This window comes from Theropithecus gelada, chromosome 3 (assembly GCF_003255815.1).
Source record: "Theropithecus gelada isolate Dixy chromosome 3, Tgel_1.0, whole genome shotgun sequence".
In the NCBI taxonomy this organism is placed as follows: domain Eukaryota; kingdom Metazoa; phylum Chordata; class Mammalia; order Primates; family Cercopithecidae; genus Theropithecus; species Theropithecus gelada.
The window spans coordinates 8,916,040-8,940,683 of NC_037670.1; the positions used below are offsets into that span (position 1 = coordinate 8,916,040).

General features: G+C 54.3%; 1 protein-coding gene across 1 annotated transcript in view; it reads right to left on the minus strand.

Annotated features, from left to right (window-relative positions):
• Positions 1–4,718: 4,718 nt before the first annotated feature.
• Positions 4,719–24,644, minus strand: part of ELN (elastin) — a 45,673-nt gene continuing 25,747 nt past the window's right edge. The window contains 20 exon segments of the mRNA XM_025380695.1: positions 4,719–5,965; positions 8,305–8,355; positions 9,492–9,521; positions 10,329–10,373; positions 11,111–11,164; positions 11,375–11,413; positions 13,506–13,589; positions 13,839–13,898; positions 13,984–14,055; positions 15,914–15,952; positions 16,451–16,538; positions 16,540–16,679; positions 16,871–16,915; positions 17,019–17,186; positions 19,816–19,872; positions 20,045–20,131; positions 20,798–20,839; positions 21,071–21,217; positions 22,661–22,714; positions 24,130–24,291. Of these exon segments, the coding sequence (XP_025236480.1) occupies positions 5,922–5,965; positions 8,305–8,355; positions 9,492–9,521; positions 10,329–10,373; positions 11,111–11,164; positions 11,375–11,413; positions 13,506–13,589; positions 13,839–13,898; positions 13,984–14,055; positions 15,914–15,952; positions 16,451–16,538; positions 16,540–16,679; positions 16,871–16,915; positions 17,019–17,186; positions 19,816–19,872; positions 20,045–20,131; positions 20,798–20,839; positions 21,071–21,217; positions 22,661–22,714; positions 24,130–24,291 (1,508 nt within the window). The 3' untranslated portion in view covers positions 4,719–5,921.

Below are 24,644 nucleotides of genomic sequence, written 5' to 3' on the forward strand. Positions count from 1 at the left end.
TGTTAGCCAGGATGGTCTCGATCTCCTGACCTCGTGATCCGCCCGTCTCGGCCTCCCAAAGTGCAGGGATTACAGGCTTGAGCCACCGCGCCCGGCCAAAAAATTTTAATTAAAAAAGAAAGGATTGCGGCAGGGAATGGTGACTCTTGACTGTAATCCCAGCACTTTGGGAGGCCGAAGCAGGCAGATCACTTGAGGTCAGGAGTTCGAAACCAGCCTGGCCAACATGGTGAAACCCTATCTCTACTAAAAACACAAAAATTAGCCAGGCATGGTGGCACATGCCTGTAGTCCCAGATAGGAGGCTGAGGCAGGAGAATCACTTGAACCCGGGAGGCAGAGATTGAGTGAGCTGAGATCACACCACTGCACTCTAGCCTGGGCAACAGAGTGAAACTCCATCTCAGAAAAAAAAAAAAAAAAAAGATTGCTCTGGTTGCTGAGTGGAGAGAAGGCCATAGGGGAGCCAGGGGAGAACCACGGGGCTCGGGAAGCTATTTCAGTAATTCAGGCAAGGGATACTGGGGACTGTGGTTTAGCCCTGAGACGTGGTGGGACTCTGGATATATTCTTTTTTTTTCCTTTCTCTCTTTTTTTTTTTAGACAGAGTTTTGCTCTTGTTGCTCAGGCTGTAGCACAATGGTGCGACCTCGGCTCACCGCGACTTCCTCCTCCTAGGTCCAAGTGATTCTCCCGCCTCAGCCTCCTGAGCAGCTGGGATTACAGGCATGCACCACCATGCCCGGCTACTTTTTTTGTATTTTTAGTAGAGATGGGGTTTCTCCATGTTGGTCAGGCTGGTCTCGAACTCCTGACCTCAGGTGATCTGCCCGCTTTAGCCTCCCAATGTGCTGGGATTACAGGTGTGAGCCAGCGCGCCTGGCCGACTCTGGATGTATTCTGAAGGTGGTGCTGTATTATTTGCTGGTGAATCCGCTGTGGGGAGTGAGGGAAGAGCAGAGTCAAAGATGGTTCCAGAGTTGCAGGCCGGAACCTCTGGAAGATTAGGGCTGCCCTTTACTGAGATGGGAAAGGCAGGGAGGGAAAACCATGCTCCCTATGCCACGCCTATGAGATTTCCAGGTAGAGATGTTAGAATTGGCCTTGGATGTGCAAGTCCTGGGCTCAGGGGAGTGGTCCATGCTGGAGATGTCAATTTTCGAGTCACCCATGAATAGGTGGTATTAAATATTTAAAGCCACGAGCACACCAGGTGAGGTGGCTCACACCTGTAACCCCAACACTTTGGGAGGCCAAGGCCAGGAGTTTGAGAGCAGCCTGGGCAACATAGCAATATTCTTTTTTTTTTTTTTTTTGGTAGGGGACAGAGTCTTGCTCTGTTGCCAGGCTGGAGTGCAGTGGTGCGGTCTCAGCTCACTGTAGCCTCCACCTCCCGAGTTCAAGTGATTCTCCTGCCTCAGCCTCCCAAGTAGATGGGATTACAGGCATGCGCCACCACGCCTGGCTAATTTTTTTTTTTTTTTTTTTTTTGAGACGGAGTCTCGCGCTGTCGCCCGGATCACAAGGTCAGGAGATCGAGACCACAGTGAAACGCCTGGCTAATTTTTGTATTTTTAGTAGATATGGGATTTCACCATATTGGCCAGACTGGTCTTGAACTCCTGACCTCATGATCTGCCCACCTCTGCCTCCCAAAGTGCTGGGATTACAGGCACGTACCACTGCTGCCCAGCCGCAACATAGCAAGATTCTGTCTCTATAAAAAATTTAAAAATTAGCCAGGCATGGTAGCATGCGCCTGTAGTTGGGAGGATTGCTCCAGCCCGGGAGTTTAAGGGTGCAGTGAGCTGTGAACCACTGCACTCCAGCCTGGGCGAAAGACTGAGGCCCTGTCTCTAATACATAAATAAATAAAACCATGAGCTATGAGAAACCAAGACAGGGAGTCCACAGGCTGGAATGCTGGGGCTTACTGACTTTTAGAGGCCAGAGAACTGAGGAAAAACCAGCAGTGGATATTTTTGTTGAGTGAAGTAATGATGGATGGATGAATGGATGGATGGACTGGTGGGTGGATGGATGTGTGGATAGATGGATAGATGGATGGGTGGGTGGATAGATGGGTGGATGGATGGGTGGGTGGGTGGATGGGTGGAAGGAGACATGGATGGATGGATGAATGGCTGGGTGGGTGGGTGGATGTGTGGGTAGATGGATGGATGGATGGATGGATAGGTGGAGGGATGGATGGATGGGTTGGTGGAGGAATGGATGGATGAGTTTGTGGACAGATGTATGTACATATGTATGTACGTATGTATGGATGTATGTATGGATGAATAGATGGGTGGGTGGTTGGGTGGATGGATAGGTGGAGGGATGGATAGGTGGAGGGATGAGTGAGTGGATAGAGGGATGGGTGGATGGGTGGAAGGGCAGATGGGTAGATGGATGGGTGGATGAGTGTATGGGTGGACGGGTGTATGGATGGATGGAAGGAAGGGTAGATGGGTGGATTAGTCCATGGATGGACAGATGGGTGGATGAATGGATGGATGAATAGATAGATGGATGGATGAGTGAATGGGTAGATGGGTAGATGGATGGGTGGATAAGTGTATGGATAGATGGGTGGGTGGGTGGGTGGGTAAATGGATGGGTGGATGGATGGACAGGTGGGTGGATAGGTGGGTGGATGGGTGGGTGGATGGATGGGTGGATAGGCAGACAGATGGATGGGTGGGTGGATGGATGGGTGGATGGGTGGATAGATGGATGGGTGGTTGGATGAACAGGTGGGTGGATGGGTGGGCGGATGGATGGGTGGGTGGATGGATGGATGGATGGATGGATGAATGGATAGACGGATGGATGGGGGGATGGGTAGATAGGTATATTGATGGGTGGATGAGTGTATGGATGGATGGGTGGATGGATGGACAGGTGGGTGGATAGGTGGGCGGATGGGTGGGTGGATGGATGGGTGGATAGATGGATGGATGGTTAGATGGACAGATGGGTGGGTGGATGGGTGGGTGGATGGGTGGATAGATGGATGGATGGTTAGATGGACAGGTGGGTGGGTGGGTGGATAGATGGGTGGATGGGTGGATAGATGGATGGGCGGATGGGTGGATAGATGGATGGGCAGATGGGCGGATAGATGGATGGGCGGATGGGTGGATGGGTGGGTGGGTGGATGGATGAATGGATAGATGGACAGATGGATGGATGGATGGGTGGATGAGTAGATTGATGGGTGGATGAGTGTATGGTTGGATGGGTGGGTGGGTAGATGCATAGGTGGTTGGATGGACAGGTGGGTGGATGGGTGGGCGGATGGATGGATGGATGGATGGATGGATGGATAGATGGATGGCTGGGTGGATGGGTAGATAGATAGATTGATGGGTGGAAGAGCGTATGGGTGGGTGGGTGGGTGGGTGAGCAGATGGATGGGTGGATGGATGGAGAGGTGGGTGGATAGATGGTTGGATGGGTGGATAGATGGATGGGTGGATGGGTAGATGGGTGGAGGGATGGATGGATATCCTTTGCCACCACTGTAGGGCAGGCTGTGTCACCCCACCCTGGACTATTACAGCAACCCTCTTGTGCATCTCCTTGAATTGCACCGCTCACTCTCTCCTAATCCATCCTCCATAAATCCTCAGTGCTGCCCTCTCCTACCAGACATTCTGGTTGTCCTGTCCTCTGCATGAAAGGCCTCACCCTCCTCTCTGTTCTATTCTTTGCCCGGTAAAATGTTTTTTGCCCTTTGTTGTTCTCTGGGAAGCTCTCCCTGAGCGTACCTCCACCAACTTTCTCTTTCCCTCCCAGCTCCTTCTGGGATCACAAGGATCCTTGTGTGCAAACCCACATATGCTCCAGTCTGCACAGTGAGCTCCATTCACACTCTCCACGAACAGCTGTTGCCACGTTTCTGGCTTAGAGGTGTGCACACTCAGCACGGGGCCTGCTCTCAGGAGGACGGCACAGGCCTGAGGCCGAGTGAGCCCTGGTACCCAGAGCATGGTCCAGAGGTAGGGATGTGGGCTGCAGGTGAGCGCATTCCCGGGCCCCATGGATTTCTGGCCTCAAGGGGAGGAGGAGGGCCAGAATGGGAATGGGTGCATCTGAGTAAGGGTGGTGCTGAACCTGCTGCTGGGTGTCACCTGCATTTCTCAAGCCAAATGATGCCTTACATGGGCCACCCATGAGAGCTGGTCTTCCTCAGAGGGGACAGTTTCAGAGGAAAATGGTTACCCTTAACTGTCTTCTGACTTCTCTTAGGTAAGCCACCTTTCCTATCTGTCTCTCTTTCTCTCTCTCTCTCTCTCTCTCTCTCTCTCTCGACAGGGTCTTGCTCACTTACCCAGGCTGGAGTGCAGTGGTGCAATCATAGCTCACTGCCACCTTGAACTCCCAGGCTCAAGCGATCCTCCCACCTCAGCCTCCTGAGTAGCTGGGACCACAGGCATGCACCACCACTCTTGAGTAATTTTTTTTTGTCGTTGTTGCTATGGGGGTCTCACAGTGTTGTCCAGGTGGGTCTCCAATTCCTGGCCTCATTGTTAAAGAATAAGCCAACCTTGGAGAAAGATCAATGCCCCAGAAGCCGGCTGCAGAGGCTTTTGGTTGGCAACCTCTCAAATACACTGTGGGTGGTGGAGGTTCCCTGAAGCAGAGCCCGGATCCTCATCCAGGCCAGGGAGTTGAAGACAGATTAAATCGATACGAAGGAAGCTAAGACACAGTTTCCTTTAAAGGTTTTCATTTATTAGTCATTTCTGAAGCAGTTAATTCTCTTTTCTTATTAAAAAAAAAAAGGTGTGTTTCATCCAGAGTTATATCAGAGTGATTAAAATGATTTTTCTACTGGGGATACAGCTCCCCCAATCAGAAAAAAAAATTTCTTTTTTTCAATGAACCACAAAAATAAAACCAAAAGAGAACATCAACAATCAAAAATAATCCCCAAATATCCAGGACAAAAAATAAAATATTTATTGATCTATCACAGCGAGACACAAAAAGATGGGCGGGGCAGGAGTGGGAACTGCTCTGAAGTTCAGTGGACCGAGGGAGGGATGAGGGGGATACAGTACTGCATGTGGGGACACCCCAGGTGGGGAGGAGATGCCTACCACCCCAGTCTGCACATCCCTGCACACCCTGGGGGAGTGTAGGATGGGGGTGGAGGCAGGGCACAGGCTGCCATGACAGGTCAACCAGGTTGATGGTGGGTGCACCCAGCCAGCTAGTGGTGCCGGGCGGTCAATGGGGACATGGATGGATGGACGGATGGGTGAATGGACGGATGGGCGGATGGATTCCACAAGAGCAAGGTGGCTATTCCCAGTGTGGGGTGGTTTTCCAACCCAAAGGTGCCCCAGATGTGGGGAACAGCGATCGGTGGGGAGGAGACGGCCAAGTGGACGCAGGAGAGGAGGGATGCTATGGGCGAATCCAGCTTTGAGGCTTCAGGTGCTTGGGTACCAACTGGACGGCAGCCAAGGGTGGGTCCTGGTGGGCAGGGGGAGCTGGGACTGCCCAGGAAGTGTCTGCACCATCTTTAGAGGAGTCCCAGGGAGGGGGTTCCCCGAGGGGCCATCCTTCCCTCCTCCCTCCCCCCAGGAAGATAAGAGCACCGGCGTGTAGCACCAAGTTTCCCTGGAGATGGAGGCTGTGTGGAGGGGGAGCTCCTAGGTGGGAAGGGATGGGGTCGGGGGCCAGGACCACACAGCCCTTGCCTCTGAAGTAGGGGGCCTCCTGGTCGGGGCACTTGGCCGCTCCCCTCTTATTTCCTTGCCCTGTGGATCTGCAAGGCCGCCCGGCCTGCCCGTTCCCTCCTGGGGTGGGGAGTCGGAGGGGCATGGGATGGGTACAAAGGGTTTACATTCTCCACCAAGCAGTAGCACCAACGTTGATGAGGTCGTGAGTCAGGGGTCCTGGGAAGCTCATTTTCTCTTCCGGCCACAAGATTTCCCCAGGCAGGCCGCACCTGGATGGGAGGAGGTGCACATCACCATGAGTCCGGCCCCTCTCAGTTTCGGCTCTAATCCCTGCCTGCTCTGACCCACTCGGATGGAGGCTCCAAGAAGTCACCAGAAGCCAAGCCGCGGCCCCAGGCCAAACTCACACCTGATCCATGCCATCACCTTCCACTGGACAGATGGGGCCGGAGAAGCCCACAAAATATTACTTGGATGAAACCAACACTTGCAGAAAAGGGGGCAGGTCATGGGGCCTGGCTGGGGAAGGACTGGGCCTGGCACTGGCTCCTGGCTCCACTGCTCCAAGAAGCCTTTCAGGGAAAGGCTAAGGGCAGCTCCATCAAGGAACATGGGATGAAGGGAGAGTCAGTGTCTGCAGGAGATGGCTCTCTTAGGGAGTGGGGTGGAGCCATACATCTGAGAGGGCATCAGATAAGTAAATCAAGGCCCAGTAGAGGGAGAGAGGGTCTTATCCACATAGTGTCTGAGCTGGGACCCAAACCCAGATTCCTACACCTCCTGGGAATGGTCTGATGGGTGAACCCTGTTTCAAGGCATCAGTCTATGTTAGGTAAGTCATCATTGTCTAGTAGCAGCCCGGAGTAGTTCCTACCCCTGCTTGAGCCAGATATGGCTCCTTACCGCCACCTGGTGGCAGTGAGCAGAGAGTAGGGCAGGAACAGACATCTGCCTCTGAAGTTTTTGTTTTTTGTTTTGAGACGCAATCGTCTTGCTCTGTCGTCACCCAGGCTGGAGGGCAGTGGTGTGGTCTCAGCTCACTGCAACCTCCACCTCCTGGGTTCAAGCACTTCTCCTGTCTCAGCCTCCAGAGTAGCTGGGATTACAGGCGCACACCACCACACCCAGCTAATATTTGTATTTTTAGTAGAGACGGGGTTTTGCCATGTTGACCAGGCTGGGGTCTCGAACTCCTGATCTCAGGTGACCCACCTGTCTCAGCCTCCCAAAGTGTTGGGATTACAGGCATGAGCCACTACACCCAGCCCTCTCTCTGAAGTTTGTCACCTGGTTTGGGAAATGCCATGATAGGCCACAAGCAAGACTGTCACCCTGTTGAAAGCTGGGCACCCTGGAAACGGTCAGTTTGGTTTTACCTCTGCCCCTCCCACCCTGGCCTCAGCTGTCTCATCTGTGCAATGGGGAACAGGACTGTGTGGAAGGGAATTCACAGTCCTGAGTAACCACAGGGGCACAGCTGTGACTTCTCTGGGACTCCTTTTGGTATCATATGGAGGACCTTGCGGGGAGGTAAAAGAACCGCCCACACCCTCCCCAGAGGTGGATCGGCATATTTTACTTTTGAGGCAGGATCTTGCTCTATTGTCCAGGCTGCAGTGCGGTGGCACAATCACAGCTCACTGCATCCTTGAACTCCTGGGCTCAAGCAATCCTCTCACCTCAGCCTCCAGAGTACCTGAGACTACAGATGTGCACCACCACACCCAGCTAATTTTTAAAATTTCTGTAGAGACAGGGTCTCACTCTGTTGCCTAGTCTGGTCTCAAATTCCTGGGCTCACGCGATTTTCACGCCCCGGCCTCCCGAAGTGCTAGGATTACAGGCATGAGCCATCGCGCCTGGCTAGGTCTGCATCTTTTTTTTCTTTTTTGAGATGGATTTTCGCCCTTGTTGATCAGGGTGGAATGCAATGGCATGATCTCGGCTCACTGCAACCTCTGCCTCCCCAGTTCAAGAGATTCTCCTGCCTCAGCCTCCAAAGTAACTGGAATTACAGGTGTCCACCACCATGCCTGGCTAAGTTTTTGTATTTTCAGTAGAGACGGGGTTTCATCATGTTGGCCAGGCTGGTCTTGAACTCCTGACCTGAGGTGATTCACCCGCCTTGGCCTCCCAAAGTGCTGGGATTACAGGCATGAGCCACCACGCCTGGCCTGGCCTTCACATTCTTTGTGAAGGAATGTAGCTTAGCCCTAGGTGGTAGCTTTAGCCCTTGCTGCCCAGCCCAGGGCACCTTGCACACCCCATGCCCACACCCTCTGGTTTCCCTGACTCTGCGGCTCCAGTGGTCCCAGCCCTTCTCCTTCCCTTCTCCTCCAATGTTTTCCTTCTCTTTTCCAGTTGACTTCCTGTAGCAGGCTAAGGGACTTTGGGAGGGACAGCCAGGCCTCGCCCAGGGTGAGCTTGGAGGGCCCTGAGTCCACACGCAGCTCTGAATATCTGTGTGGGAGGTAGGAGGGATGGGCAGGAGGTATCCATCCCCCTTCCCTAACCTCCCTGCTCCAGAACCCAGGCTGGTGGACCATCCCTCCACCTCTGTCTCTGCCCCTCCTGCCCTGCCTCTTTAGGGGGCTGAATCTCTACTCACCTTGGTATCCCAGGGCTCCTAGGGCCCCTCCAAAGGGCTTGGGGGGTTTTCCTGTGGATGGGGAGGACAGGATGGAGGAGGGAGCTGGGCTTTCCTGCCTCTCCCAGCCCCTTCACCTTGGACCTGGCCTCCATTCTGTCTCAGCAGGTTCGAGTCCTTCCTGCCTCCAGCCTGCCCCTCAGCCCCACCCAGCCTGTCCCCCTCTGTCCAGCTATGCTCCTATGCTCCTTGCAAATCACAGATGCATCCTGTCTGTGGAGACCTCAGCGACTCAGCAGGTGCCCCCCCCCCCCCCCCCCCCGTCAGCCCTGACACATTTCCCAGTTTTGGCCTTGCCCACGTGACCACTCAGCTTCCCCTCCCAGCCCACCCTGCTTGCCCTGACCTTATTCTTCCCTTACACAGCTTATTTTTCTTTCTTTTTGAAATATTTTAGGCTGGGCATGGTGGCTCATGCCTGTAATCCCAGCACTTTGGGAGGCTGAGGCGGGCGGATCACTTGAGGTCAGGAGTTCGACACCAGCCTGGCCAACATGGTGAAACCCTATCTCTACTAAAAATACAAAAATTAGCCAGGTGTGGTGGTGGGCGCCTGTAATCCCAGCTACTCAGGAGGCTGAGACAGGAGAATCGCTTGAACCCAGGAGGCGGAGGCTGCAGTGAGCTGAGATCATGCCATTGTACTGCAGCCTGGGCAATGGAGCAAGACTCCATCTCAAAAAAAAAAAAAAAGAAAGAAATATTTTGTAGACATGGGGTCTTGCTATGTTGCCCAGGCTGGTCTCGAATTCCTGGCCTCAAACGATCCTCCTGCCTCAGCCTCCCAAAGTGCTGGGATTACAAGCATGAGCCACCACACCAGTCTTTATTTCCCTTTCTATGGGACCTTGTCAATCTCTTCAGTTAGACAGTAAACTCCAGGGTGACTCAGGTCCCTGTCTGCCTCTGGGGGCCTCGTCAAGAGCCAGGCCAGGAGCCCCAGGAATCAGGATCCTTGGCTCCTTTCCCCACAGCCTAGCGCTGGAGTTCCAGCTTCCATGATTCCCCTGTGGGCTCCCTGAACCCCCCACGCCAGGGGGCTAGCCTGGGTCCATGGTCACTCCAGTCACCCCATGAAGGGAACTCAGGGGCTCCCTGCTTGAAATGGGCCCCACCAGGCATCAGGTGACTTCTTGTTGCAGACTCACCACCAACTCCCAAGCCTCCAGCGCCGCCACCTGCAAGGCGAAGAGAGGGGCTGTGAGTGTACCCACTTCTGGGGCGCCCGTCAGGCCCTCTCAGACAGCATGGGTTCAGCCTGAGGCTGGGGGTGGGGGCAGTGTGGGCTGCAAAGGGCCAAGTTCTGGGCTTGCGTGCCAGGCGCCCTGGGCTCTGCCTCTGCTCACTGTGTGATCACGGAGCAGTCCCTGGCACTCTCTGAGCCTCGGTTTCTCCCCTTTACAACATGGTGAAAAAGCTATCTGTCCTCCATGGACCTTGAGGAGCACGAAATGTGAGTTTTTTTTTTTTTTTTTTTTAAAACAGAGTCTTGCTTTGTTGCCCAGGTTGGAGCGCAGTGGCGCCATCTCAGCTCACTGCAACCTCCGCCTCCTGGGTTCAGCCGATTCTCCTGCCTCAGCCTCCCGAGTATCTGGGATTACAGGTGTGCACCACCACACGTGGCTAATTTTTGTATTTTTAATAGAGACGGGGTTTCGTCATGTTGGCCAGGCTGGTCTCAAACTCCTGACATCAGGTGATCTGCCTGCCTTGGCCTCCCAAAGTGCTGGGATTACAGGCGTGAGCCACCACACCTGGCCATGAACTGTTTTTAAAAACCGAATGTTCCCTGTTTTTGTAAGAGGTCAGCAAGAAGGAGGGGAGGCTCTATGTTCAGCTCGGGGTCCAGCCTCATGTGACCTGAGGCTGTGGGGTCCACCCGTGGGTGCTGGCTCAGCCCTTCTGAGCAGGAGATGACACAGGAGAGGAGGGAGGAGGTGGCTGGAGCTCTAGGGCAGGGCCCAGGGGCAGGGAGCCTGGCGTACCTGGGAAAATGGGAGACAATCCGAAGCCGGGTCTCGCTGCCACTCCTGCAGGAGAGATTTTGGGTTGGTAGGTTAGTAGGGGTGGGAACTGGCTCTAGCCTTATCACTCTCTGCCTGCACCGGCTCACCCAAGACCCGCTGTCTGGGATCATCTCCTCTCCATCCCCCTACTATATAATTTTTTATATTTTATTTTATTATTATTTTTTTGAGACAGGGTCTTGCTCTGTCGCCCAGGCTGGAGTGCAGTGGTGCGATCTTGGCTCACTGTAAGCTCTGCTTCCCAGGCTCCAGTGATTCTCCTGCCTCAGCCTCCCAAGTAGCTGGGATTACAGGTGCCCACCACGTCTGGCTAATTTTTGCTTTTTTTTTTTTTAGTAGAGACTGGGTTTCACCATGTTGACCAGACTGGTCTTGAACTCCTGACCTCTAGTGATCCGCCCACCTAGGCTTCGCAAAGTGCTGGGATTACAGGCGTGAGCCACTGCGCCCAGCCAATCTCCCCTATTATAGCCAGAGCAGCTTTCTCAACACAACATGCCCCCACCTAGCAACCAGGTGTGGCACCCCGTGGCCTCAACCCTGAGCTCAGCCTGGCACTGTCCCCAACCTTACAGCTTGCCCCTTTGCCCAGTACATCTGTGGTCCTAGAGTACTCTCTCCAGTCCCAGTCTCCTGTCCTCGTGTGGACGTGGGCTCCGGGAGTCCCCACTGCTAGACAGACAGCCCTCTCTAGATCTGGACAGAGCTGAGGACTACATAGCAGAGCTGGCCACCCCTACCTCCAAGTGGGAACTGCCCGGCACCCCCTAGGACACCTCCAAGGCCAGCAGCACCTGAGAAGAGGCAGGTGGGGTCAGGACAAGCACCCTCATCTGGAAGAGGCCCTGATATCCCTGCTGGGTTCTAGGGTAAGGGATGTCCCAGACAAGATCTTCAGGGGTAGGGGGAGCCAGAGGGAGGCCTGAGCTGGGCTGGGGGAGGGTGGTGATGGGCATAGCAGGGGGTGCAGGCCACTGGCAGGAAGGCCTCAGAGGGGAACTCACCGTATTTAGCTGCTTTGGCGGCTGCAGCTGGAGACACACCTGGGGAGATGAGGCACATGATGGCTCAGGAATGCCACCTGTCAGGCCCTGTCTCCTTTTTTTTTTTTTTTTTGAGGCAGTCTCGCTCTGTCGCCCAGGCTGGAGTGCAGTGGCGTGATCTCGGCTCACTGCAACCTCAGCCTCCCAGGTTCAAGCGATTCTCCTGCCTCCGCTTCCTAAGTAGCTGGAATTACAGGCACCCACCACCATGCCTGGCTAATTTTTGTATTTTTAGTAGAGACGGGTTTCACCATGTTGGCCAGGCTGGTCTTGAACTCCTGACCTCAGGTGATCCACCTGCCTTGGCCTCCCAAAATGCTGAGATTACAGGTGTGAGCCACCGCACCTGGCTGGGCCCTGTCTTCTGACCTACTCACCCTTTACCGTCTGCCCACGGACTCATCCTCCCAGTATCTATCCCCCATCTTTCCTTCATCTGTCTAGGGTCTTGCTCTGTTGCCCAGGCTGGAATGTAATGGCTCGATCACAGCTCACTGCAGCCCTGAACTCCCAGCTTCAAGTGATCTTCCTGCCTCAGCCTCCCAAGTAGCTGAAACTACAGAAACACACCACGCCCAGCTAAGTTTTAAATATTTCGTAGACTTGGGGGTGGGGTGGGGAGGGTCTTGCTACGTTGTCCAGGCTGGTCTCAAACTCCTGGCCTCAAGCAATCCACCTACCTAAGCCTCCCAAAGTGTTGGGATTACAGGCATGAGCCACCATGCCTGGCCCCAAAAGTCCTTAATTGTTAAGCTCCTCTTGTGTGTGTGGGCTTGTGGAACTCACAGGAAGAGCTGTGCAGGCCAGTTTAGAGGGGGAGACACAATGACAGCCCAAGAAAGGGGGAAACGGCCACGCAAAGTCGGCCACGATGGCGGAGACTTAGGGAAAGCAATTTCTTTCTCTTTTTTTTTTTTTTGAGACGGAGTCTCGCTCTGTCGCCCAGGCTGGAGTGCAGTGGCCGGATCTCAGCTCACCGCAAGCTCCACCTCCCAGGTTTACACCATTCTCCTGCCTCAGCCTCCCGAGTAGCTGGGACTACAGGTGCCCGCCACCATGCCCGGCTAATTTTTTTGTATTTTTAGTAGAGATGGGGTTTCACCGAGTTACCCAGGATGGTCTCGATCTCCTGACCTCGTGATCCACCCGCCTTGGCCTCCCAAAGTGCTGGGATTATAGGCGTGAGCCACCCCTCTTGGCCAGGGAAAGCAATTTCTCTCCAAGCTTTGATTTCTTTCTTGGAGAATGGGCAACTCCCACCGCAGTGGTCACGTGGGTTGAAAGAGAGAGGAGAGGGAGAGGATTGGGACCCTGGCAGCCAGGGATAGCCCCAGTTCCCGTTTGCCACATTTTTTGTTTTTATTTTGTTTTGAGATGAGGTCTTGCTCTGTTGCCCAGGCTGGAGTGCAGCAGCGCGATCTCGGCTCACTGCAACCTCCGCCTCCTGGGTTCAAGTGATTCTCCTGTCTCAGGCTCCTGAGTAGCTGGGATTACAGGCATGCATCACCATGCCCGGCTCATTTTTATATTTTTAGTAGAGACATTGGTGGAGTTGCTGGAGCCCATGTTGGCCAGGCTGGTCTCGAACTCCTGACCTCAGGTGATCCACCCACCTCTGCCTCCCAAAGTGCTGGGATTATAGGCATGCGCCACCATACCTGGCCTCTTTTTTTTTTTCTTTTTTTTTTTTATAACAGGGTCTCACTTTTGCTGTACAGGCTGGAATGCAGTGGTACCATCTCAGCTCACTGCAGCCTCCGCCTCCTGGGCTCAAGAGATCCTCTGGCCTCAGCCTCCCACGTAGCTGGGAATACAGGCGCCCACCACCACGCCCGGCTAACTTTTGTATTTTTGGTAAAGATGAGGTTTCACCATGTCACACAGGTTGGTCTCAAACTCCTGACCTCAGGTGATCCACCCGCCTTGGCCTACTAGAGTGCTGGGACTGTAGGTGTGAGCTACCACACCTGGCCGAGAGGACATCTTGAGCAAAGACGTGGCAGGGCTGGGAAAGAAAGCCTCTGTCTCTGTCTCCATCTCTGTCTCTCATACACACATTCCACGCACTCACTGATTTCAGAACAACTCTTACCTCCAAGGCCCCCAACACCTGGGACGGCTCCAAGCCCTCCGACTCCGAGTCCTCCGACTCCGAGTCCAGCAGGTCCCCCTAGGCCTGTGGAGAGAGCTCAGCATTGGACTCTGCCGGTCAGAAAGGTGGGACTGAAGCCTCAGCCTGCGGAGGGTGGAGGTGTCCTCTGGGGACCCAGGTGGAGCCTGAGCTCTCCCGGCCTTCGATGGCACAGTGGAGCCAGGAGGTGTCTGGGGCAGGAAGTCTGAGTCTACAGTGCCTGGTCAGAGGCTCCTCCCACACCCTGGGGGCCTGGGGATCTGGCAGCAGCTCCCACCTCCACCCAGTGCTCACCAAACTGGGCGGCTTTGGCAGCAGCTTTGGCTGCAGCAGCAGCGGCGGCGGGTCCGGCTCCTGGGAATACAGACCGAGTTCAGGGAGGGACTCAGTACTGATTAGCCTCTCTCCCCAGCCAGCCCCTCCTGGGGTTTCTACTCACCCACCACACCGCCTGGGATGCCTACTCCACCGAGAGCCCCGACCCCTCCAAGGGCCCCAGGCACTCCTGCTCCTGCGTGGAGAGGAAAGAAGATGAGTGACCCATTTCTGAACAATGGGTCTCCCTGCCCCAGGAACAACAACACAAGCAGACAGGTGGCAGGGGCCATGTGACACAGGGGAGGAGCAGCGGACAGGAAGTCCAGTCCTTGTTTTGTTTTGTTTTGAGATGGGGTTTTGCTCTGTCACCCTGGCTGGGGTGCAGTAGTACAATCATAGTTCATTGCAGCCTCCGACTCCTGGGCTCAAGCGATCCTCCTGCCTTAGCCTCCTGAAGGTGTGAGCCGCTGTGCCTAGCCTTAAAAGTTCTTTTGTAGGCCGGGTGCGGTGGCTCACGCCTGTAATCCCAGCACTTTGGGAGGCTGAGACTAGTGGATCACCTGAGGTCAGGAGTTTGAGACCAGACTGGCCAACATGGTGAAACCCGGTCTCTACTAAAAATACAAAAATTAGCCAGGCATGGTGGTGCGTGCCTGTAATCCCAGCTATTTGGAAGACTGAGGCAGGAGGATCGCTTGAACCTGGGAGGTGGAGGCTGCAGTGAGCTGAGATCGTACCACTGCACTCCAGCCTGGGCGACAGAGCAAGACTCTGTCAAAACAAACAAACAAACAATGGCAATAGTATCTACAGCAGGCACTTAACATTCTGAGTGCTTCACACTTAGCAGCCCATTTTTTATGCATTGCAGCAGGAAAGGTAGGCACTATTGTCATTCCCATTTTGCAGATGAGAATGCTGAGGTAGAGCAGAGGTTAAGCAGTGTGCTCAGGGCTTCAGGGGCAGGAAGTGGCTGGGGAGCCTGCGTCCTTCGTGGCTCCACCACGTGACGTCACTCTGTTTCCCTGGCAATGTCTGTTGACTCAGGCCTGCCAAGCAGTCAGCAGTGAGCAGGGGAGGAGGCAGGGCCGCTGGGGGTCAGGGCTGAAGAAGCCAGGATTTTCCGAGGTAGAAACTGGCCCCAAGTGGACCTGCCCGGTCGGTTGGTGGATCCCTGGGGGAGTCTTCTACCTCCCCCTAACTCTGCTCACAGGAGGCCAGGAATGCAGGGGCTACAGACAGCATGGGTCTGGCCAGGTGGGGCTGCCAGAGCACCAAGTGCAGAGGCTGTGGGACTGCCACGTCCTCTGGGCTGGCTCGTGGCGGGAGCAGTCCTGCTGGCAGGACAGGAAGGCAGGCGGGGGGCCGGGGGTGCCCAGATGAGGAATACCAGTTCCTCTGCTTGGGCCAGAGAGCTGGGGTGGAGGCAGAGACTGTCCAGACTCCTCATACCCACAGCAGGCCCAGCCCCTTCCTGGACGTAGGGACTATGAAACTGTCAGGGTCAGAGTGGGCTTAGGGACGGTGGAATTACCTCCTGGGGGGCAACTGGGATTTCAAGGGTGTTTTTGGTGGTCACAGAGGTTGAAGGCACCACAAGCATTTAGTGGGCAGGGGCCAGGTTTTTAAACTGTCATAAATGTGTCCTAGAAACTGCCTTTTTTTTTTTTTTTGGAGACAGAGTCTTGCTCTGTCGTTCAGGTTGGAGTGCAGTGGTGTGATCTCGGCTCACTGCAGCCTCCATCTCCTGGGTTCAAGTGATTCTCCTGCCTCAGCCTCCCCAGTAGCTGGGATTATAGGTGCGCACCACCACGCCTGGCTAATTTTTGTATTTTTAGTGGAAATAGGGTTTAACCATATTGGTGAGGCTGGTCTGGAACTCCTGACCTCAGGTGATCTGCCCGCCTCGGCCTCCCAAAGTACTGGGATTATAGACGTGAGCCAACATGCCCGGCCGAAACTGCCTTTTTCTATCGTGACCACCCGAGTCCTGTGCTGTCAGGGATGGTGTGGTGGCAAGGGAGCCACAAGTGGTTGTGGGGTGCACTCACCATATTTGGCTGCTTTAGCGGCAGCCAGGGCTCCAGGTACTGGGGAGAAAGAAAAGTCGGGGGGTGGTCAGCAGCCGAGCTCTGTACCTGGGAGTTGTACTGCCTCCTCTAGGAAGCCCTCCCTGACCTCCTTGGCCTTTTGCTTCCTCAAAGCCCTGAAGCTGTACAGGCACAGAGCTTTAGGGCTGAACAGTGCCTCTGCCTTCCATCTGGCCCCTCCTTCTCTCCTCAGGCCTAGCATGGCCTGCCTGAGGCTGAGGACAGAGTGGGGCTCAGTAACCAGCTGGTGAAGATCTGGAGTTCCTAGTGGCCCCCTGGCCACAGAGCACTGCTGAAGGGGAGCCACGCTGATCTACCTGCTCCTTCCCTGGGTGGAGGGCGAGCTTTTTCTCAGTCTGCAGCCCTGCTACCCCTCTACTGAGGAGGCAGATACTCTGCAATTGGGCAGCCTGGGGTCTCTTGGCCTGGTCTGCCCTCCTCCCGCTGTCCGTTACCCCCAGATACTTAGGAGAACCTAACGAGGATTTTACTATGCACCCCTGGGTGGTGAGGGGGTGCTGGGGAGGTGCTGGGAGTAGGAGGGATCTCGTTCCCTGAGCTCAGGGGACAGGCTCCGCCTAACCCCTAGAAGCCCCCTCACCCGCACCTGCCCCGAAGCCAGGAACACCAGCACCAACTCCAAGCCCAGGAACGCCGACACCAACTCCAAGTCCAGGAACAGCACCAACTCCAAGTCCAGGAACAGCACCAAGCCCAGCTGCAGCTCCTGCAGACAGAGGGCAGTGGTGGCGACAGCAGGCAGGGAGCATGCCCCTGAGGAGGTGTCCTGCCCAGGGAGCTGAAACTAGTCCCAAAGGAAGGGGCCCAGATCCAAGCAGCAGCCTCTGCCCTGGCCGTTGCTCCTAACCAGCTCTGGGCTCGCTGGGGAGAGGAGAGAAAGGTGGGCGAGGCACTCACGGAGCTGGGCTTTGGCGGCTGCCTTGGCAGCAGATTTCGCTGCCGCTGGGGCTCCCACTCCTGGAGGAAGAGAGAGGGGATTAGAGATGGAGGAGGGGCCGATGGAGGCTTCGGGGGCCCCTCAGGCTCACTGACTCACGAAACTCACCTGCAACTCCACCAGGGCCGATGCCAACGCCAGGAGCCACGCCAACGCCAGGAGCCACACCAACACCAGGAGCCACGCCAACGCCAGGAGCCACGCCAACGCCAGGAGCCACGCCAACTCCAGGAGCCACGCCAACGCCAGGAGCCACGCCGACACCAGGAACTAACCCTGTAAGATTGAGAAGAGCTGATCATTAACCAAGGCCCAATCAAAGAGGACAGAAGCTTATGGAAAGAGGGCTGGAGCCTCGGCCCTGGCATAGATTTGCTGTGTGACCATGGATCAGTTACTTTCCCTTGCTGGGCCTCAGCTTCCTCATCCCTAAAATGAAGTGTGTGCAGGCTCAGGAGTTCATAACCTTGTTTTTTTGGAGACAGAGTCTCACTCTGTCATGCAGGCTGGAGTGCAATGGTGCGATCTCAGCTCACTGCAACCACCAACTCCCGAGTTCAAGCAAGTCTCCTGCCTCAGCCTCCTGAGTAGCTGGGACTACAGGTGCGCACCACCATGCCCGGCTAATTTTTTTGTATTTTTAGTAGAGACAAGGTTTCACCGTGTTGGCCAGGCTGGTCTTGAACTCCTGACCTCGGGTGATCCACCTGCCTCGACCTCCCAAAGCGCTGGGATTATAGCTGTGAGCTGCTGCATCTGGCCAGGAGTTCTTAACCTTTTCAGGGACAAGGACCCCTTGGAGATTTGAGGCTGACGGAGGCAGATTTACATTATATAAGGGGCTTTGTAAGACAGAAAGGCTTTGGGTTCAAACCTCAGCTCAGCCACCGTTTAGCTGTGCAACTGTAGGCAAGTTACTCAAGCTCTGGGAACCTCAGTTTCCACATCCGTAAAAGGGAAAAATAAACTCAACTCTATAAGATTGTTTGTAGGCCAGGCACGTTGGCTCATGCCTGTCATCCCAGCACTTTGAGAGGCCAATGTGAGAGGATTGCCTACAAATTTTTTTTCTTTTTTTTTTTTTTTTTTTTTTGAGACGGAGTCTCGCTCTGTCGCCCAGGCTGGAGTGCAGTGGCCGGATCTTGGCTCACTGCAAGCTCCGCCTCCCAGGTTCACACCATTCTCCTGCCTCAGCCTCCCGAGTAGCTGGGACTACAGGCGCCTGCCACCTCGCCTGGCTAGTTTTTTGTATTTTTTAGTAGAGACGGGGTTTCACCAGGTTAGCCAGGATGGTCTCGATCTCCTGACCTCGTGATCCGCCTGTCTCAGCCTCCCAAAGTGCTGGGGTTACAGGCTTGAGCCACCGTGCCCGGCCTCTTTTTTTTTTTAAACTGGGCATGGTGGCACGTGCCTGTAGCCCCAGCTACTAGGGATACTAAGGGGGAAGAATCGCTTAAGTCAGGAGTTTGAGGCCTGTAGTGAGCTATGACAGCATCACTGCACTCCAGCCTGGGCGACGATGTGAGACCCTGTCTCAAATAAACATGTAATAAAGATTGCTGTGTGTGAGAATTTGGGGCTCAGCAGGCCTGCAGTTGAAATGCTGTCTGGCCTATTCAGCCTTAGAGATTCTGATCTGAACCTTTTAGCCCACAGGTCCCTAGTGCCAAGGCCTACAGACCCCATGCCCAGGGCCTGATATACAGTTGAGCTCTACAGTTAGTGCTGCTACAATTTGCCGTGTTCAGAAAAGTGTGGGCACCTGGGGCTACCAGGGTGGCCCTCAAATATAGCAAAAGATGGGGAACAAGAAGTACTGCAGGCTGGGCGTGGTGGCTCAAGCCTGTAATCCCAGCACTTTGGGAGGCAGAGGTGTGAGGATCGCTTGAGCCCAGGAGTTTGATACCAGCCTGATCACCATAGTGAGACCACTGTTGCTACAAAAAAATTAAAAAATGAGCCAGGCATGGTAGTGGGCACCTGTGGTCGCTGCTTGGGAGTTGGACGCAGGCAGATTGCTTGAGCCTGGCAGGTTGAGGCTGCAGTGAGCTATGATTGTGGCACTGTACCCCAGCCTGGGTGACAGAGCTAGACCCTATCTCAAGAAGAAGGAAGAAGAAGAAGGAGAAGGAGAAGAAAGAAGAAGGAGAAGAAAGAAGAAGGAGGAAAAGGAGGAGAAGAAAGGAGGAGGAAAAGGAGAAGAAGGAGGAGAAAGAAGAAGAAGGAGAGAAGGAGGAGGAGGAGGAGAAGAAGAAGAAGGAGAAGAAGAAGGAGGAGGAGGAGGAAGAAGAAAGAAGAAGAAAGAAGAAGGAGAAGAAGAGGAAGAAGAAGGAGGAGGAGGAGAAGAAGAAGAAGAAAGAAGAAGGAGAAGAAGAAGGAGAAAGAAGAAGGAGAAGAAGGGAGAAGAAGCAGGAGGAGGAGAAGGAGAAGGAAAATAAGCAGGAGGAGAAGAAGAAGAAAGAAAAAGAAGAGGAAGGAGAAGAAGAACGAGAAGGAGGAGGAGGAGGGAGAAGGGGAAGGAGGAAGAGAAGAAAAGAAGAAGAAGGAAGAGGAGGAGGAGGAGCACAAGAAGGAGAAGGAGAAAGAGAAGGAGAAGGGGGAGAACTGGAGTCCGTCACAGGGGAGCTGGAGCTCAGCATGAGGTCAGGTCCCTAATAACCTGGGAGGCACCAGGGACTTTAGGAACAGGGAGGCTCACACTGCTCACCCTGCTTCCCTAATCAGAAACGTCACCCACACTCCTAGAGGTCATCAGTGGACCAAAAGCTCTAAGGAGGGCCCACCCCAGAACGTGGCAGCCTAAGGGGGGTGGAAAGGAACAGGGAGCTGGGCGGTCAGATCCCAGAGCAGGGCACATGAGAAGGCAGCGCTCCGTGAGCCAATGGCGGGGGTGAGGGGGACTTACCAAACTGGGCGGCTTTGGCGGCTGCTTTAGCAGCTGCAGCTGCTGGGGTCCCCACTCCTAGAGGTGTGAAGAGAAGGGGTGAGGGAGTGGTCTCTCGCACCCCTCCCTGCTTCCCATCTCTAGGCTCAGTCTTCCCGTTTGTAAAATGGTGCAGTCGACCTTGGTCAACTCCAGGGACCCTTCCGTGAGACAAACTAAACCGGTCTCTGGGCTGGAGAACACAGCTCACCTGGCACTCCTCCCACGCCCGGCACACCTGGGACTACGCCTCCGGCACCTGGCACCAACCCACCCAGCACTCCTGCTCCTGCAGCACCTGGGGGAGTGGAGAACTTTCAGCCTCGCCCCTCCCAGTGCTCACTTCTTGGGGGAGCATGGGTGGGTGGGAGAATCGGGGGAGGAAGAGAACGGCTTCCTGGCACCTTCATTTCTTTTTATTTATTTATTTTTATTTTTGGAGTCGGAGTCTCCCTCTGTCACCCAGGCTGGAGTGCAATGGTGTAATCTCTGCTCACTGCAGCCTCTACCTCCCAGGTTCAAGTCATTCTCCTGCCTCAGCATCCCAAGTAGCTGGGACTATAGGTGCCTGCCACCATGCCCAGCTAATTTTTGTATTTTTCAGTAGAGACGCGGTTTCACCATGTTGGCCAGGCTGGTCTCGAACCCCTGGCCTCAAGGGATCCACCTGCCTCGGCCTCCCAAAGTGCTGGGATTACAGGCGTGAGCCACCCAGCCTGGCCAGGCACCTTCGGTTCTGGGGGTGGGGGGTGGGGTGATGAGCAGGTCACCAACAGTCCTAACAGGAAGCATCTGAAAAGGACAGTAAGAGTGGAGTGTGGCTTTGGAAGATGGGGCAGGGGCCTCGTGACCTTGGTCCAGGCCATTTCAGTCCCGGAGGCCTGGGAGTCAGTTTGCCCTGAGGTTGGTCCTTGAGCCCCACAGGAAAGCAGGGCTTGGGGTCAGGCAGGGCAGGGGCACTTACCGTACTTGGCAGCCTTGGCGGCAGCTGCTGCCTGAGCTTCAGCTACAAGGAAACGAGAAAGAAAGAGACCCTCAGAAGCCTTGCCTGGGTCTCCTCCGAGCCATGTTTAAAGCTCTTCTGCCCCGTAAGGCATGGACGACCTCGCTTCTCCCCCAACTCTTCCCTGAGCACATTCAAGCCCGATCTGCAGTCCCCACTGCCCCTGCAGAGCTGAGCAGACAAGAAGCCCCCATCTCTTCTCAACCCATGTCCCCAGATGTGACGAAGGCTCACGGGAAATGCCAGCTCCCGGGACACCTCCGACTCCGGGAACAGCTCCGACTCCGGGGATGCCTCCGACTCCGACACCATAGCCGGGAAAGCCCCCAGCTCCAACCCCAAAAGTAGGAATGCCTCCAACTCCGACTCCGGCCCTGGCCCCTGCAGAGGGAAGGGAGCCAGATGGAAAGGAAGCTCAGTGAGAGAGGCTGGGCAGGCTCTGAGGGATGCTGATGGACTGGGAAAGAGGATGCAAGTTTCCCCCAGGCCTTGTCCATAAAAGACAGAAAACTGGGATGCCTGGGTTCCCCGCAGCCTCCACCATGAAGCCTTTAAAAAAAAAATTTGGGGCCAGGCACAGTGGCTTATGCCTGTAATCCTAACATTTTGGGAGGCTGAGGCGGGTGGATCACCTGAGGTCAGGAGTTTGAGACCAGCCTGGCCAATATGGTGAAACTCCATCTCTACTCAAAACACAAAATCAGCCAGGTGTGGTAGTGTGCACCTGTAATCCCGTTTACATGGGAGGCTGAGGCAGGAGAATCACTTGAGCTGGGATCACGCCACTGCACTCCAGCCTGGGTGACAGAGTGAGACTTCGTCTAAAAAAAAAAAAAATTTTTTTTTTGGCTGGGTGCGGTGGCTCATGCCCATAATCCCAGCACTTTGGGAGGCCGAGGCAAGTGGATCATTTGAGGCCAGGAGTTTGAGACCAGCCTGGCCAACATGGCAAAGCCGTCTCTACTGAAAATACAAAAATTAGCCAGGCATGGTGACGTGCGTCTGTAATCCCAGCTTCTTGGGAGGCTGATGCATGAGAATTGCTTGAACCTGGGAGGCAGAGGTTGCAGTGAGCCAAAATCATGCTACTGCACTCCAGCCTGGGCAACAGAGTGAATCTCTATCTCAGAAAAAAAAAAAAAAAGAAAAAATTTTTAATTCATTTTTTATTTTTTGTAGAGATGGGGTCTTGCTATGTTGCCCAAGTTGGTCTCAAACTCCTGGCCTCAGGTGATCCTTCTGCCTTGACCTCCCAAGTAGCTGGAAAAAACAGGCACGTGCCACTATGCCCAGCTAATTTTTACATTTTATGTAGAGACAGGGTCTTGCTATTTTGCCCATGCTGGTCTCTAATTCCCAGCCTCAAGCGATTCTCCTACCTTGGTCTCTCAAAATGCTGGGATTACAGATGTGAGCCACTGCACCCAGCCCCGCCATGAAGCTTTTACGGACACTCTTCAGTCCTCCTCCGGCCCCTCTCCTCTCTGAGCACTTGGGGAAGCCCCCCTTTGTTGGATGCAGAGAGACTATTGGCAGAATCCCCAGACAGTTTTGGGCTCCTCTGAGAGGGCCTTGGCCAGAGCAGGGAGGGTCAGGGTCACTGTCCCCACTGGGAATGCCATCCTGGGACTTCCCCACCACTCAGCCCCGTGGCCCTGTGGTAGAAGACAAACGGGGGAGACATCGTCCTGAGGCCTGCCGGTGACTTGCTCGGTGACCCTGGGCAAGTCACTTCCCTTCTCTGGGCAAGTAGAGGAGAGTCCTTTAGTTCTGGTAAGTAGAGGTCAGGACAGTGAGGGGCAGAGCTGTCAGCATAGCACTCACCGTATTTGGCTGCCTTCGCAGCTGCCTTAGCAGCTGCAGCTGGTGACACAGCCCCTGGAGAGACCAAGAGGGACACAAATGCTCAGGAGAGATTGAAGGAGAGCTGCACAGTATGTATCCGTCTGTCTACCCATCTGTGTGTTGGGCCTTCTTCTTTTCACGCCAACATAGAGTTGGCTATATCTCCATTTATGCACTGATGATGTCCCCCACCTGCCCGTCTGTATACCCAGCCACCTCCATCATCCATCTACCCAATGACCGACCTCTATACCTGTCCATTTGTCTTTTTTTTTTTTTTTTTGAGACGGAGTCTCAGTCTTGTGGCCCAGGCTGGAGTGCAATAGTGTGATCTCAGCTCACTGCAATCTCCGCCTCCCCCGTTCAAGTAATTCTCCTGATCAGCCTCCTAAGTAACTGGGATTACAGGAGCCCACCACCATGCCTGGCTAATTTCTTTCTATTTTTAGTGGAGGCAGGGTTTCACCATATTGGCCAGGCTGGTCTCGAACTCCTGACCTCAGGTAATCTGCCCATCTTGGCCTCCCAAAGTGCTGAGATTACAGGTGTGAGCCACCCGCGCCCGGCTGTCCATTTGTCTGTCTATCCTTGGATCTCAATCCACCCACCCAACCACCTAACTCTCTGTTCACTCATCTATCTACCAGCTTATCCCATCTGCCTATCTATCCATTCGTCTAACCTTCTATCCAACCATCCATTTTGCATTTGCCTGCCTACCCTTCCACCCACCCATCTATTCATCTGCCCCTCCAACCATGTGCTCATTCATTCATCCATCTACCCATCCATCCATCTACCCATCCATCCACCCATTCTTTCATCCAGCCTCCCATCCATCCATCCCCCATCCATCTATCCATTCATCATCATTCTTCCATCCATCCTCCCATCCGTCCATGCCCCCATCCATCCACTCATCTATCCATCTGCCACCCATCCACCCACACATCCACTCACCTACTCATCTCTCCACCCATTCATCCATCCACTTATCCATCCATCCATCCATCCATCCACCCACCCATTCATACACCCATCTATCCATCCATTCATTCATCCACCCACCCATTCATCCATCTACCCACCCATTTATCCACTTATCCATCTATCAACCCACTTACCCTTCTATCCACCATAAACTGAACACCTACTCAGCTAAGGGCTAGGAATATGGAGTTGAAAAAGACACGGTTCCTGCCCCCCAGAGAACACTGATAACCGGAAGGTCAATTGGAAAATATGATACTGGTTAGAAGCTAATTAGCAGATTGGTATAACCCAAGGAAGAGAAGATGAGGGGATGAGATGTGGTCAAGGGTATGGGCAGATGGTTACGGTGTTAGGGAGAATGCACAAATTTTGGCAATAGTCTCAATAGTTCTCTCTTACACACACACACACACACACACACACACACACACACACACACACACAGCCCAGCTCACCTGGAACCCCAGCACCTGGGACAACTGGAATGCCAGCTCCTGGGACACCAACACCTGGAATGCCAGCTCCTGGGACACCAACACCTGGAATGCCAGCTCCTGGGACACCAACTACTCCCGGGCCAAAGCCTGGCCCTCCAGGCACTAAGCCTGCAGCAGCTCCTGTGGAAGAAAAAGCATTGTTTTCCTAACTTATGGGAACCTCAGAGGGCTCCAAGGGTGGTTAGTAGAGTATGGAAGTGACAGTTGGTCCTGAGTGCACGACTGCAGGTGGGTTGACATTTCCTCTGCATGGATCCAACTCATCAGAGAGATGCAGAGAGACTAAGAGGGTCCCTAAAGAGCTCTAGGGATTTGAATCTGTGGGCTGGAGGAGTGTGATCTCTTTCTTTTTCTTTTCTTTTCTTTTTCCTTCCTTCCTTCCTTCCTTCCTTCCTTCCTTCCTTCCTTCCTTCCTTCCTTCCCCTTCCTTCCTTCCTTCCTTCCTTCCTTCCTTCCTTCCTTCCTTCCTTCCT